This window comes from Agelaius phoeniceus, chromosome 8 (genome assembly GCF_051311805.1).
Source record: "Agelaius phoeniceus isolate bAgePho1 chromosome 8, bAgePho1.hap1, whole genome shotgun sequence".
NCBI lineage: Eukaryota > Metazoa > Chordata > Aves > Passeriformes > Icteridae > Agelaius > Agelaius phoeniceus.
In genome coordinates, this window is record NC_135272.1 from 7,191,902 (window position 1) to 7,205,121 (window position 13,220).

Below are 13,220 nucleotides of genomic sequence, written 5' to 3' on the forward strand. Positions count from 1 at the left end.
TTTTCCCTCTTGAATCACAGTAAGTTAAATCTGGACCAAAAAACCCCAAACCCATGAAGACCCTAAAACTATTTCTAAAACTATTTCATGGTTCTTCTCTGTTCAAGTTGCCAAATCAGAAAGTCTCATCCCAGAAACCCTTCCACACACATACATGTGTGCCTATACAACCCTTTAAATCATCATTAGTGTCCCCTTTTCCAAAGGGAGAGATGCAATTTCAAGTGGAGAAGCAGATTGATTGTATTTACAGTCTGGTTTTATTTTTCAGCCACAATACACAAATCTATGGAGCAAGATCCCTGCACTATCATTTGTTTTCTGCATGGCATTGCTTTCCCATTCTCCTGGAGTGGTGAACCATCCTCGCTGCTGAGCTCACCCTGCTTTCAGAGGCCCTCTCCAGTCTTGGTGCCACAGAGCATTTGATGAGGGTCAGCAGCCTTGGTGTTGTTCTTTAGAAGGTTAATTTACACGTTGCCTCTTGGTAGCACAGAGGACTCTCCTTCAGCTTGCCCTGTGCGGTGGTGTCTACGCAAGCCCTTCAAAACCCAAATTGTTGCTGGATGCGGTCAGTTGAAACTCCTGACCTAGTTTCTCAAAATGATGTGGATGGCTTAAAAAATTAGATTTTCTGCTTTTTTAAATGATTGTGTAGTCTTTGCTTCAAGTTCTTGTTTGAGGAATTGCTAGTGATACTCCAGTTGCAATTATGAATTTCTCTTCATTGTCATAAAGGTGACAGGTGTATTTTTATGTGATACATGATCAGGGAAACTGCTTGCCTCTAGCAGCTAGGAAAAATACCAACTATTTTGACATTGTGATTTAGAAACAGTCATATGTGGATAGTTAGAAGTTGCTGTTATTCCAGTTTTGCTGGGTCTCGAAGGCAAAGACTTCAATGTATTCAAGTCTGTGCTAAAAGCTTTCTAGCATAAATTCCTGAGCAAAAGCTGCAGCAGCAGCAGCAGCTGCTATCTGGCATAGAGTCCCTGGCATCGAGTCCAAAGTTCTGAGAAGGAGTAGCAGCAGCAGGCTTCTTTCTTCTTGATGATGATGATGATCATGGAGAAGAAGAAGCAGCAGCAGCAGGAGGAATAACAGCCATTTTGCTTCTTCTTCTTCATTCTCCTTGCACCCCATTACAGGGGCATTTAATTCATAAAACAACCAATCAGCTAAAAACACAATTCTAAAACATTCTTTCTAAACTAATCTAAGCATAATTCTAATGTACAAAAGTAGTACAAAACTAATACGAAAGTAGTGTCAGTTATTACCTAAATGTTTATGCATATAATTTTATCTATTTACGCATATAGCTTTATCTGTTTACATGAATAATTCTATCTATTCTATCTAGAAACACAAGCAATGTTCTGCTATGTTTTCGTTATGTCTGGAGCTAAGTTACTGAACTTTAAACTACGTTTTAGGGCCTTACTAGCTAACACAGTCTCTTAAAGCACTTAAGATATATTTCTACTTACTTAAAACTATAACTAACTGCTGCCTCCACTTAAAGTTACACTTCTACTTCATATCTAGGTGGCTTTATATATTTCAGCTTCCTTAAAGGGTCTAATTCAAACCCTACATTTCTTTCTCTCTCTGAAGGACTCTGAGAGACTTCTGTCTCATGCACTCCAACAGCAGGGGTGTTTCAACAATTCCAGATCCTCAGACCTATGTGCAGTTATCAAGTATGGGCTGGCAGTGACTTGCTTGGGATCAGTCTGGGCTCGCTGTGTGGCTGGAGGCAACACCCAGGTGCTGGGGTGCCCTCCTGCAGGTGCCCACTTCTCACTCCTCAGCTTTTTGCAGAATGTCTGTTACCTATCAATGCTGGGCTTGTTTACGCATTTGTCCAGGTTCTGTGCTCCTTCACAGCTATTCACTGAGATCCTTCTTATTTTTCTACCTGGACAGCTCCAGCCCGTATCCCAAATAGTGAATGTGGGCAGGAGCAGTTTTATAACCTACTAAAAAATGGATAGTGCTCTGGCCAGCTGCTGAGCAGCACCCAGACCTTGGCCCAGAGGACCCCAGTTCTGTCACTCTCCCCTTGCTGCTTCCATGCCAATCCTGTCCCCATGTCAGTCCTATCCCTGGCATCACAGTGTGTTTGGCTGTGGGCAGCCTGGTGGAACTGGGGGTGTGTGAATGTGGACAGCCTGTGGGGGAAGGAGCGGTTTATTATTTGTTGCCATTGGATACTGATACCAGAGTACCAATTTTAACTGCAGCTGTGAGGCTGCCTGGAGTACGGAACCAGCATCTCTTAAAGCAATTGTTTGGGTTTTATTTCCATAGGAAATGTTCATAGCAATATCTCGGGTTGCAGCACTCCCAATATGCCTGTATTACCTGGTTTTCTAGTGAAGCTTCCTCCTAGGAGTTGGGAAAACAGATTAAAAATGGAAAAGCAGAAATTGGAAGGAATATTGTGTGTTGGATTTTACAAGCAAGATGTTTTAATTTTTTTTTTCTCTTTTATCAAGGGTTTTGTTTTTTTTAACCAACCCTTGATACCAGGTTGTTTTGCTGCACAGCTTGGCTGTGGAGCCAGGCCTCTCTGTGCTGCAGACAGACTGTGCCAGGGACTCAGCATGGCTCAGTTGCTTTGTGAGCCCAGTGGCTTGCTCTGTGGCAACTGCAGAGCTGCCTGCATGGCCTTGCTAATGCTCAATACTCATAAGTCAGATTTTAAAAATACCCCAGGGCAGCCTCAGGCAGAGATGCCAGGCCTAACAGCCCCACTTAATTTCCTCTACATACTGTGCTATGAGTTGTTCAGGCACCTGCTGAAACTAGAAATGTTTCTTTCCTTAAAACAAGACACCAGCAAATGTGGGTAATTACCACATCACAAATTGTCACAGTTGAATCTTCATGGGATTATTCCTGCCCCAGGTTTGAGTCTTTAATAGGTATACTGCGTACTATTTTTATTATTTTGTTACATTACAAAAGCAATTATCACCCCAAATCTGTTTTCCCTTGTTAGTAAAAAACCTCTGTTGCAGGAAATTATTGGGATGAAGTTTTTTTTGTGCTTTCTTTATGTGAACTTAACTGATCAGCAAATGTAGCTGCATGAGAGCTGGCTCTCACAGCCCCAGCCACCTATGGCAAGGTGGGGGCCATACCAAATAAATTTCTGTGCAGAGAGCCAGTATAATAGACGTGTATATCTGCAGGTATGTATGTATTCACTATACATAGAATCCTCATGTAATTATAGTCTGGTTGGGGTTGGAATAAGCCCTAAAGATGATCTAGTTCCCACCCCCCTGCCATAGGCAGGGAACCTCCCACCAGACCAGGCTGCTCAAAGCCCTGTCCAACCTGGTCTTGAACACTTCCAGGGATGGCGCAGCCACAGCTTCTCTGGGCTACCTAGTCCAATGCCTCTCCACCCTCATAGCAAAGCACTTCCTCTTAACATCTAATCTAGTCTGACCTATTCTGTTGGAATCCATTCCCCTTTTTCTTGTCACTCCATGCTCTTGTGAAAGCCCCTCTCCATCTTTCTTGTAGGCTCCTCTCCTGCAATGCATATATACAGACCTGAAGGAGCTGCTTTTGAACAGCTTTTTGGATGTGTAACTGAAGTAGAAAAAACCATAGTTAGAATTTTCTTGATGCTTGGATATACATGAAATCAGCAATTAAAGCAGAGAAACTGTGCATTGGAATAAAAATAGCTAGAGCCAGGACCTAAACAGACCTGAAATGAAGATGCCACAAAGCTAACTAGAGACTGGTTTTGGGTAAAATAGTATATGGAATAACAATGACCAGTAATTTTTCCCGAAGCAACTATCACCTAGCTGGGAGTCAAATGCCTTTATTGTACTATTGCCTCTCCTGACTTTGCGCAGGTTTTGTGATATTAAAATCCTCCTAAACACTGTCTGAAGAAGAGCTGTTGGGCAGGAGCAAGTGCAGTACCATGGGTGCCTGTGTTCCCAGTGTCATCCTGTGAGCTACAGCAGCATTGCAGCTCTGTCTGATCTGGCATCATGGATAGCTGAATGTGTGCCTAGCACATCTTAGAGATTGGCTTCACAGACATGTTGGGACAGAGGATGTGGTTGAACATGTCTCCCTGTTAAGCTTTCAAGCTCTGATGGTTTTTATTCTGTTGATAAAAAACAAACAGAAAACTCAATTCATAGATTAAGAACTACCTGCTTTAAAATTAGCTCTATTAAGATCTCACCCAGGACCCACAGTCCCCATACTCTGGAGTCCAGCGCCAGACAGTGTTTATCTGTATGTGCAACACACATTAGGCAACAAAAGAAGCTTTGTACCAAAATAGTTTATTAAAAACAATAAAATTTCATTGAATCTTGCTGTCTTCAAGACAGAATTATGACATTGCAGCATTCAACACAATCATAATCCACATATAAATATAGTGCTATACAGCTCCTCTTTGCCTTGGCCAAGTTCTGCCCTCAGTCTGGCCCCAACAGCCCTGCTGACACAACCCAGCCCTGCATACTTTAGCTGCAGAACCTGTTCCTCTGGGAACTGAGTTATTCTATCCTTTCCTCCCCTCACAGTGCTGTTACTGTGAAGAGGTTACACAGAAACCCAGCACAGCTCTTAGCAGCTCAAGGCAGTAACAGAACCGGTGTGAGCACACTGAGCCACCAACAACAGCATCCCACTGGGGGATGTTTAGGAAAAATAAATAGGCAACCAATTACTCAAGCTCCCAGCAGTGCCCAAGTGCAGAGAGCAGCTTCTGTTCACAAGAAGGAAGCTCTGTCTGGACCCACCACATCGCTCCTCGGCCATGACAGAACAGTTCCTGCAGAGCCACCTCTTGCTGCAGCTCTGGCAGAGAAGGGCAGTGCCAGCAGCTGGCTGGCATGCCTCTGACATCTCCTCTGAACACCCTCCAACAGCATCACTCTGGGCCATCAGCTCTGCACCAAAGTCAATATTTGTCCTTGCACTGTGGCATACAGACTGAGTGCCCGGTGCCCCAGCCTTTTGGATCAGGATGCTGCTCATGAGCTGTGGCTCGGCTTCCTCACCAGCCCAGAGGTTGCTTCTCCTTCCTCTCGATCTCTCATGTGCCCTGGGCTGCTCTGCTGATAGGTGTCTTCTTGCACAGTTCCTGATAGAATTCAGATTCCAAAAACCGTGGGTAGGAGTTATTCTCCATTAAGCTGTAAACTCTCTTCTGCGCCACACTGAAGCAGTTATGGGTGGCTTCCTGGATGTTCTGTGCGATCAGGTTCTTGGTCTGGAAGTCTATGTTTATCTGAAATACAGAAAGATTACTCCTTAGAGCAGAATTCAAGTAAGTGTTAATACACAGTACAGCTTCTGAAGAGGTGAAAAAGGCAAGACCCCATTACTGCAGGGTCAAATTACTGGAGAATTTTCTTTAAAAAAAATTCTTCTTTTGCACAAAACCAAAGCTAATTCAGATATATCTTTTCTCAGTTAAAACGGAAATTCTCTGCAATGCTGCTTGTGCCATTTTCCAGCTTGGTGAAAAGGCACTTGTATTCAGACCCAGACGTTAACAGGGAGGTTATGCACAATGCAGTTTGACATCTGTATCTTGAGTTCAAAGAAATAACAGCTGTGAGAACTCAAACAGCAGAGCACTTATGTATAAGCAGCTTTTCTTTACCTCTTTGGGAGCCTCCTTTTCAATGAAGTCATTGTAGATTTTCTTTGCTTTCAATGTCAGCTTTTGGGGCGATTTTGTTTTCTTGAAGTCCTCACAGGCCAACCAGAACTCAATGTTCTCTTCACAAAATTCAGACTTTAAAAAAGCTCGGAAAGCAGCAAGACCATCTAAGGAAAGAAAAAAATACTTATCATCAATTAACTATTTCAGGAACCTTGATTTTACCTATTGGTTATATCAGCTTCTACCAGAATGCTTTGTTGTAGGTCTATTTTTTCAGTAGTATCATGGCAAAAAAAAAAAAAATCCATAATTTATGCTTGTAAGCAAGTAAATGCTTTAACAGCTTGCAGATGTCCCTTTGAGTTTGCCATTTCTTAGGCGAACACAAAAAATAAAACCATTTCTATGGTTATGTTTCCTTCTGTAATGCCTAAGAATGCATTAAAAAAACCCATTTCTTTCTAGATAAGATCTCCTCTGTTAACCTTTACACTGCAGTAAATGACTGCTACAGTACTCTGGAATATTCTTTCAATGGAAAGGATGACTAAAGCTCAAAGAGCAAATAGTACTATTATTTCTTAGTCATTTTGCTTTGCTAGTGAATGCTGCTTCTTGCAGAGCTACAGTAAAACCCCAGGATCACTGAACCCATGTTGCATGATCCTTCCCACATTACTGGAAAGCATTTGCTTTGCTTATGCAGTGAGCTCAGGGAAGAAACATCCTTCTCCCATTTGGCAAAGCCAAGCTAACAGGTATGATTTTAGCTATGGGGGTTTCAAGAAAGAAACAAAATCTACTGAGATATTCTTTGTTTTATTATTAGTTTACATTAAAAAAAAAAAAATTCTATGTATTTTGGCTTTAAACTGTTAAAAGCGTTTAACTTGCAAGACCAGAATCAAGCTCTTTATGTGAGAGGTACAATACTGACATGAAAGGAAGCAAACTCTTACAGACATATAAACTTCTCCTTCCCTTGCTCCCAAATATTACTTTTTCAAGACAAACTTACATTTGTTAGCAAGCAGTTCATCAAAGGCTTCTGACCACAGCTGCGCTTCTTCAGGTGAAGGTCTGCAGAAAGAGAGTGAGAACATTAGACTACACTGCTCAAGCTTTACTGCTTTTGAAGAACACTCAAGTTATTTAAACAGAGTCTCTTTCTCATAACTTACCTGAAGTAGTTGCGGTGTTTCCCTGCCTTCTTAGACTTCCTTTTGTTAGAGTTGGAAGAGTTCTGCAGGAAGTAGCTCAGTCTTGTTTTCCAATCTTTAATGCTGGAAAAAAGAAGAGGGATATGCTCGCTTAAAATGACAGCTCGCAAAGCTTTAGACAGCAGCGCTTTCCCTGAGGCGGCTCCTGCAGCAGCAGTCACCCACAGCCCCTGAAGGCAAGGAAAACGCTTCCCGTCCTGCGGGCGAGGGGACTCACATCGTTCTCTTCATCCTGCCCTTGTCGGCCTCCTCCGGCTCGCTGCGGCGGCGGCCGCCCCGCTCCATGCGCCCGCCGTGCCGCACTACCAGCAACAGCGCGCTCTGCATCGCCGGCCGCTCCGGCCGCCCGGGCCGCGCCCGCTCTTATGGCCCCGCGGGCGGGCGGGGCGGGGCCGGGCTGGGCTGAGGGCGGCGCCGAGCCAGCCACGGTTGCTTGTCTTTCCCAGCATAGCAAGCTGGGCTCTCTTCTGCATCACGTCTGCTTTTCCCCCATTATTTTGTTTTTCCTTACTCCCCCCCTTCTTGGAAATCTTTCGGCGTGTCACACTGCCAAAGGGCTGGCTGTCCTTTCCGTCAGTCAGAAACATACCCTGCTCTTCTGGAGGTTTTTCTTTTAAGGTTCAGATTTTTGAGTGTGACCGGTACGTGAAAAAGGAAGGACTTAGCCATATTTCTTCAAAAATTTAAGTAGATCTAAGTTTGAGTTTACGGTGCTTTTGGGGTCGCCCCTCTGCTAACCCAGGCTGTGAATCCCTTCCACCCCGTGTCTGCGCAGGATTTAGCTCTGGGCAGTGTTGCCACCTACCAGTGAATTGTGGAAATCACTCCCAGTACTGGAAGCTGAAGTTGCAGCGCCTTACTCGAGCACTCGGCTTGTTGAATAGGCCATGTGGTCCTTCTCAGCAGCATCCAGCTGGAGGGTATAATGTCCAAACAATTTGGATTTAGGAACCATGTGAGTTTCTCTTTACCCTCTCTCTGCTTTTCTGCTCTTTTCTGTGCATGTATCTTCCTCTCCACAATACCCTAGAGCCTGTCTTTCCTGCAACAAAAAACACCGTCCAGAGAAACTGACTCCCAAAATACCAGCTAACTTCAACACAATCATGTAGCATAAAGTCTGATCCTTTGAGATAATCACTGTGTCCTTACAACCCCTGCTTGCTGAACACTCACAAGCCGCACTAAAGCATTTTGCTTTAAATGGGGAAAAAGAATGCCATTTAATTTGTGACAGCATTTAAACAACTTTTCACTGCTTCTGATTGTACTTTGCAGTAAATATTGATGATCTGATAGGAGAATAAAGTTCAATCCTACAAATTTTAACAAATCACTTGAATTTTTGCGACAGGTAGCTCTTAGTCCTGTATGTACATAAAGCAAAATTATTGTGAAGGTGGTTACCATAGGAGAAAGTATGGAAAGAGGAGGGCTCTAAGTGGTGTAAAAGCATGCATTCCAGAAGCTCTGTGGAGTGAAATTGCCAAAGCAAAGAGCGGGCAGGCAGTGCCAGGACGATGAACGGGTGTGTGCTGACTGCCTTCCAGCACTTCATTCTTCACTGGCGTGGAGATCCAGGGCCAGGTGAGCTGTGAGCGTTCCGGGGCTGCGGGACCGCCTGTGACAAGGAGGAACACTGCCCGGGGCTGCGGGACAGCCTGTGACACGGAGGAACACCGCCCGGGGCTGCGGGACAGCCTGTGACACAGGAAAACACCGCCCGGGGCTGCGGGACAGCCTGTGACACAGGGGAACACCACCCGGGGCTGCGGGACAGCCTGTGACACAGGAAAACACCGCCCGGGGCTGCGGGACAGCCTGTGACACGGGGGAACACCGCCCGGGGCTGCGGGACAGCCTGTGACACAGGAAAACACCGCCCGGGGCTGCGGGACAGCCTGTGACACAGGGGAACACCACCCGGGGCTGCGGGACAGCCTGTGACACAGGAAAACACCGCCCGGGGCTGCGGGACAGCCTGTGACACGGGGGAACACCGTCTGCACGTGCGGGCCTGGCACAGGCAGGCTTGGAATAACACCGGGAAACTCAGCCTTGGCCTTCCCCACGCTATAGCCCCTGAAAAGGATCAAATGGTCTGCAAAGCAGAACAGCACGTCCCCACCTGCCACCTGACTGCAGATTTCCCCAGTTTGGATGCTGGTTTCGAGTTTCTTTTACCTGATTCTCAAAGCTGAAGGGGGGAAAATGTGCCAGCTATTGGGAAGTGGGAAACTTCAGAATCTAGCAAGCTACAGTAAGGTTTGGTCTAGCAATTATATTTTGGGAGCTTACCCGTAGCACACCAGAGATCCAAAAGATGTTTAGATCCTGAAAAAATATTTTCTTGTTGGTCCTAGAGGAGGATTGCAAGGGTAGAGCTGGAATATTCCCCACATCTGCCAAGTTGTAAGTTGGCAGTAGTGAGCATATGGAAAACTGCAGCATGAATCATGTATTTATCTGATACTTTCTATTTCAAACTTTAAATTGCTTCTTTTAGAAACACGTAAAATGGAAGTACCAGTTAAGGAAGGCAGTTATAACGTGTAATATCTTTCAAGTGTAGAAAAAACAGCTAAAACATTAAGCTGAATATGGAATTATGGGCTTAGATGACCTTATAGAAAATTCTTATTGTAACATTTGGTTTAAAAACTAGATTGAAATTGTCAGCTGTGTTAGGTATATTTTGGTTTATATATTTATTATACTTTTAAAGAATGGATATTACTGCTTTTTCCAGTAAAAGAGACACTTTACAAAATACTTTTTCACTTCACCATGGTGAGTTTTCTGGCTGGGACAGTTACCTTTGCAAGGACATAAATTACACATCTGCATGATAAAATGTGTTTTCCATTTATGTTCAAAGACCAAGAAAAAGCATGTGACTTCCGACAATGTCACCAGTGTGCTGTGCAAGGACCCAGTCAGGGCTGGGATGAAGAAAAGAGGCGGCTGGGATGTGGCCGGCGAAGTTCTCTCCTTGAGAACTTCTCTAGGTGCTGTGGGCATGAAGTGGCCCTGCATGGCTGCACTGCCTGCAAGAGTGTTTGGGCTCACTGAGCAGTTTTAAAGGTACCAAACCCAGGCATTACTTCATCTTATCAATTTCTGGTTTTCCAAAGCAAGATGGCAAAATTGTTCGGGTTGTTAGCTTGCCTTTCTGAAGGGGCGTCTGTTTCACACCAGAGGTCCCATGCATTGACTGGGCAAGGGAGATTTGGCATCTCAGCCTTGTCCTGCACTGTCTTGCAAAAGGATATTGAAATATTCCAGGAAAATTAGGAATTGAGGTCGTAAAGAAAAGCCCTGGGTTGCAAGTGCAATACAGGTTCGGGTGTGTTAGCACAGCACAATGTGGAGTGCTGCTGGAAAATCTGTGTCTCCAAGGTGTGATTCCTTTCATAGGAACGGGGGTGAGTGGCTCCAAGCAGTGCCCAGGGCGGCACTGCAGATCTGCCTCTGGGTATGCTGACCTCTGCCCTTTGGAAAAAGGGAAGCTCTTGGTGGCTGAGGACAAACGCAAACATAGTGTTCAAGCGTTTCCTTTACATCCTCCTTAAGGCTTCCATATATTTCTGTCCGATTGATCTCATTGTCAAAGGGCAAGGCCGAGGGAAAGCGGTGGGAGGAGAGAGCCCAGAGCCCAAACTTAGCTATTGAAGTCGGTGACAAATTTGCCATTGCCTGCAGCAAAATGTGATGTCAGACATTTAACGGCACAAGTGCTCACCCTGGAGATCACACTTTGCTTTTCAGAGCCTTTCTTGAGAATGTTCTGTTCTTTTTCTGCTTATACAATTCCTACAGGCACCAGGGATGGCTGGATGTACATGGGACTGTAAAACAGGCAATAAACATCCCAGGGAGAAGATTAGGATTTTTCCATCTCGGTCATGTTCTATGTCGCAATAGCTACGCTGATCTTTTGAAGTCGTCAGCAAGTTGTTCTCACTGAATGACACTTAAATCCATGTCTGCATTTTGTGAAATGCCAACACTTGTTTCTTTCTTTTACTTGGCTGGTAGGACACAGGAAAAGTGGTCCAGAGTTTATAGCTGAGTTTCATAAAGCCAGGAGGATAGAACATGCTTTTGCATGGTAGTTCAAACCGTGCATGGGAATTATTTGAGGGATGTCTTATTGAACCCTCAGCTATGAGTAGCTGAAAAATCATATTCAAAAGAAGGAACAAGATGTTGAGCCATGTCTTTTTGTTTTGTAATGCAAATTGCAAACAACACAGGTGAAGTTTCCTGGTTTTTTATTGTTCTTGAATGTACAGCTGTATAATCCTGTGCTGTGCTGTGAGATGATTCATGTAAGCATCAGAACAGGAGATCAGCAAAGCACACCACATTGTGACCCTCTGTTCTTACCTCCCTTTCAGTCTGTGTCTTCTCTGAAGTGCAAGGACTGATCTGCATCAGTGCAGAGGAGCACAGATGTGCCCAGCTACGGTGCTGGTGAAGACTTTGTGCTGTACATTCCTCAATAACAGCAGCCAAGCTCAGGCTGTGTCAAAGGGCACAAATTTCTAAATGAATGGTTATGAATATTAAAATTGCCACTCTTTCTCATTTTTTAATAAGTCAAGAAGTTCACTCAAACCTTAGGTCTAATACTAATCCTGTTCATTGCATTCTGCCTTTCTAGCTCCTGTTAGAATTTGAATTACATGTAGTAGGAGTGTTGTTTTCTTTGGATTTTTTTTCCTTGCGTTTTAAATTTTTGTTTGTTTGTTTGTTTTGTGTTTTTTTAATTGCTTGGAGAAGTCTCTGACTCTGGCCCTGCAGGCTGTGCCTGACAGGCAGTTGTACTTCCCCCACTATTATTTTCCAGCCATAAAGCTCAAAAAGTGCAAATCACTAGAAGCCATTTCTGGATCTAAATTTAGCACTACTATGGATTAACATTGGACCAATCATATGCTCAGCCTTTCCTAAATAAAAAATAAAATATATCTCATTACAAATGGATCTTTTTTCACTTAGCAGCAAAATCCTCTGAGTAATGTATAAACTAGACAGGGTTCTCTGAGAGCTCATCAGTCCCAGCCCTCAGCCACCTTGTTTTACATAAACACTGACATTAGTTTATAAAAGTTCTAAAAATAGAGCTGAAATTTGTCAAGTGGATCAGCTGGGACTGGGTGTCTACATACAGGGTTGCTGTTGTGTGGATGTGTACATCTCCATTTTACTGATGCTGCGAAAAGAATATGAATTTAGGCATTGAGCCTAAATTGTGATTCACCCTCTGCCCCTGGGCATTTGGAAATACTGGTTTTGAAAGAGATACTGGACAGCAGCAGGCAGGAATTGGAACAGCAGGTTCCCTGGGAAGCAGGGATGGCTGTCGTGCTTGTATCAGATCTCCTCTATACCTTCTGCAAAAAAAGCTGAAAAGAGACTTGTTAATATAGTTTGCATTCTAAAGAACAGGACATTCTCAAATTCCTTATGCTTTTTGTCAATCCAGAAAGCAAGCAGCTTAGCAAGAAGCAGGTTATTTTTAACCATGAAGTTTTCTTAGCAGATAGAAGCTGGGACACCATCTCGGGTGAAGAGACATGATTAATCTTGTTTGAGGTTAGCCAGGTAATGCAGAACACTGACTCCGTGTCCTTTTCCACTTGCAGCCTCTTTTGCCCCCCTGCCTTTACAAAGATTGTATTTGTTAACCTGGGTGTACAGAGGGACATTAAACAATCAAATATGTTTGTTAAATCTGGATGTGGGCACCATCTTTATCATGTTATCTGCATGTAACACAGTCAGCACACAGCCCTTCTGATGACTCTTTAATCCATGTTAATAAAAGTCTCTGCAAATACCTGAATGGCGTTAGTCAGACTTTGATTCAGAAAGTCTCTGTGGCTTAGAGAATCACTCCCTTTTACAACTTCCACAGGTGGATACTGTCAGGAGCATAGCAGCAAGAAAGCTAGAGGTCAGAGCATAGGAGTATAACTATTTGTGCACCACCTTAAAAGTTCAAATTTAGATAAGCATTGAAAATAAGAAGTAAAAACAAGTACTTCTTTTGAAATGAGATAAAATTTCTTTCTCATTTTGCAATGGGCAAAAAAATGTTAAAAAGCCCACTTCTTGGGACACCCTGATCTCCATGCTGGATAGAACTAGCAGAAGTTTAATTACACTTTTTAGTGGAAAACAAAAACAGTAGCAAAATTTCAAATGTGTCAGTGGAAATTTTTTCATTTCTTTCAAATTATTTTAGGGTGATATTTTCTTTTTATCACTTTCAGCGCTGCTGCATAGGCTTTTCGGTGAAGAGTAGAAAGGTAATGAATGTCTTT

The 13,220-nt window shown here is 43.7% G+C and overlaps 1 protein-coding gene and 1 long non-coding RNA gene across 2 annotated transcripts; one reads left to right on the forward strand and one right to left on the reverse strand.

Moving 5' to 3' along the window:
• Positions 1-4,314: 4,314 nt before the first annotated feature.
• RGS2 (regulator of G protein signaling 2) lies at positions 4,315-7,281 on the reverse strand. The gene is made up of 5 exons (XM_054638237.2): positions 7,106-7,281; positions 6,850-6,951; positions 6,687-6,748; positions 5,666-5,832; positions 4,315-5,287 (listed from the first exon to the last, which is right to left on the reverse strand). Exons 1-5 carry the CDS (start codon positions 7,213-7,215, stop codon positions 5,093-5,095), a joined length of 636 nt encoding a protein of 211 aa, XP_054494212.1. The 5' UTR covers positions 7,216-7,281; the 3' UTR covers positions 4,315-5,092.
• Positions 7,282-7,810: 529 nt separating this feature from the next.
• Positions 7,811-9,660, forward strand: LOC143694691 (uncharacterized). Its single transcript, XR_013183346.1, has 2 exons — positions 7,811-7,843; positions 8,439-9,660. It is a non-coding gene; the product is annotated as an uncharacterized LOC143694691 (long non-coding RNA).
• Positions 9,661-13,220: the final 3,560 nt, after the last annotated feature.

Bases quoted from the DNA above. Each gene is read 5' to 3' on its own strand.
- RGS2 (XM_054638237.2), bottom strand. From the start codon at position 7,215: ATGCAGAGCGCGCTGTTGCTGGTAGTGCGGCACGGCGGGCGCATGGAG. The intron at 5,833-6,686 runs GTAAGTTTGTCT...TTCTTTCCTTAG, and splicing joins TGAACTGCTTGCTAACAAAT to ATGGTCTTGCTGCTTTCCGA. The intron at 5,288-5,665 runs GTAAAGAAAAGC...TCTGTATTTCAG, and splicing joins AAAAGGAGGCTCCCAAAGAG to ATAAACATAGACTTCCAGAC.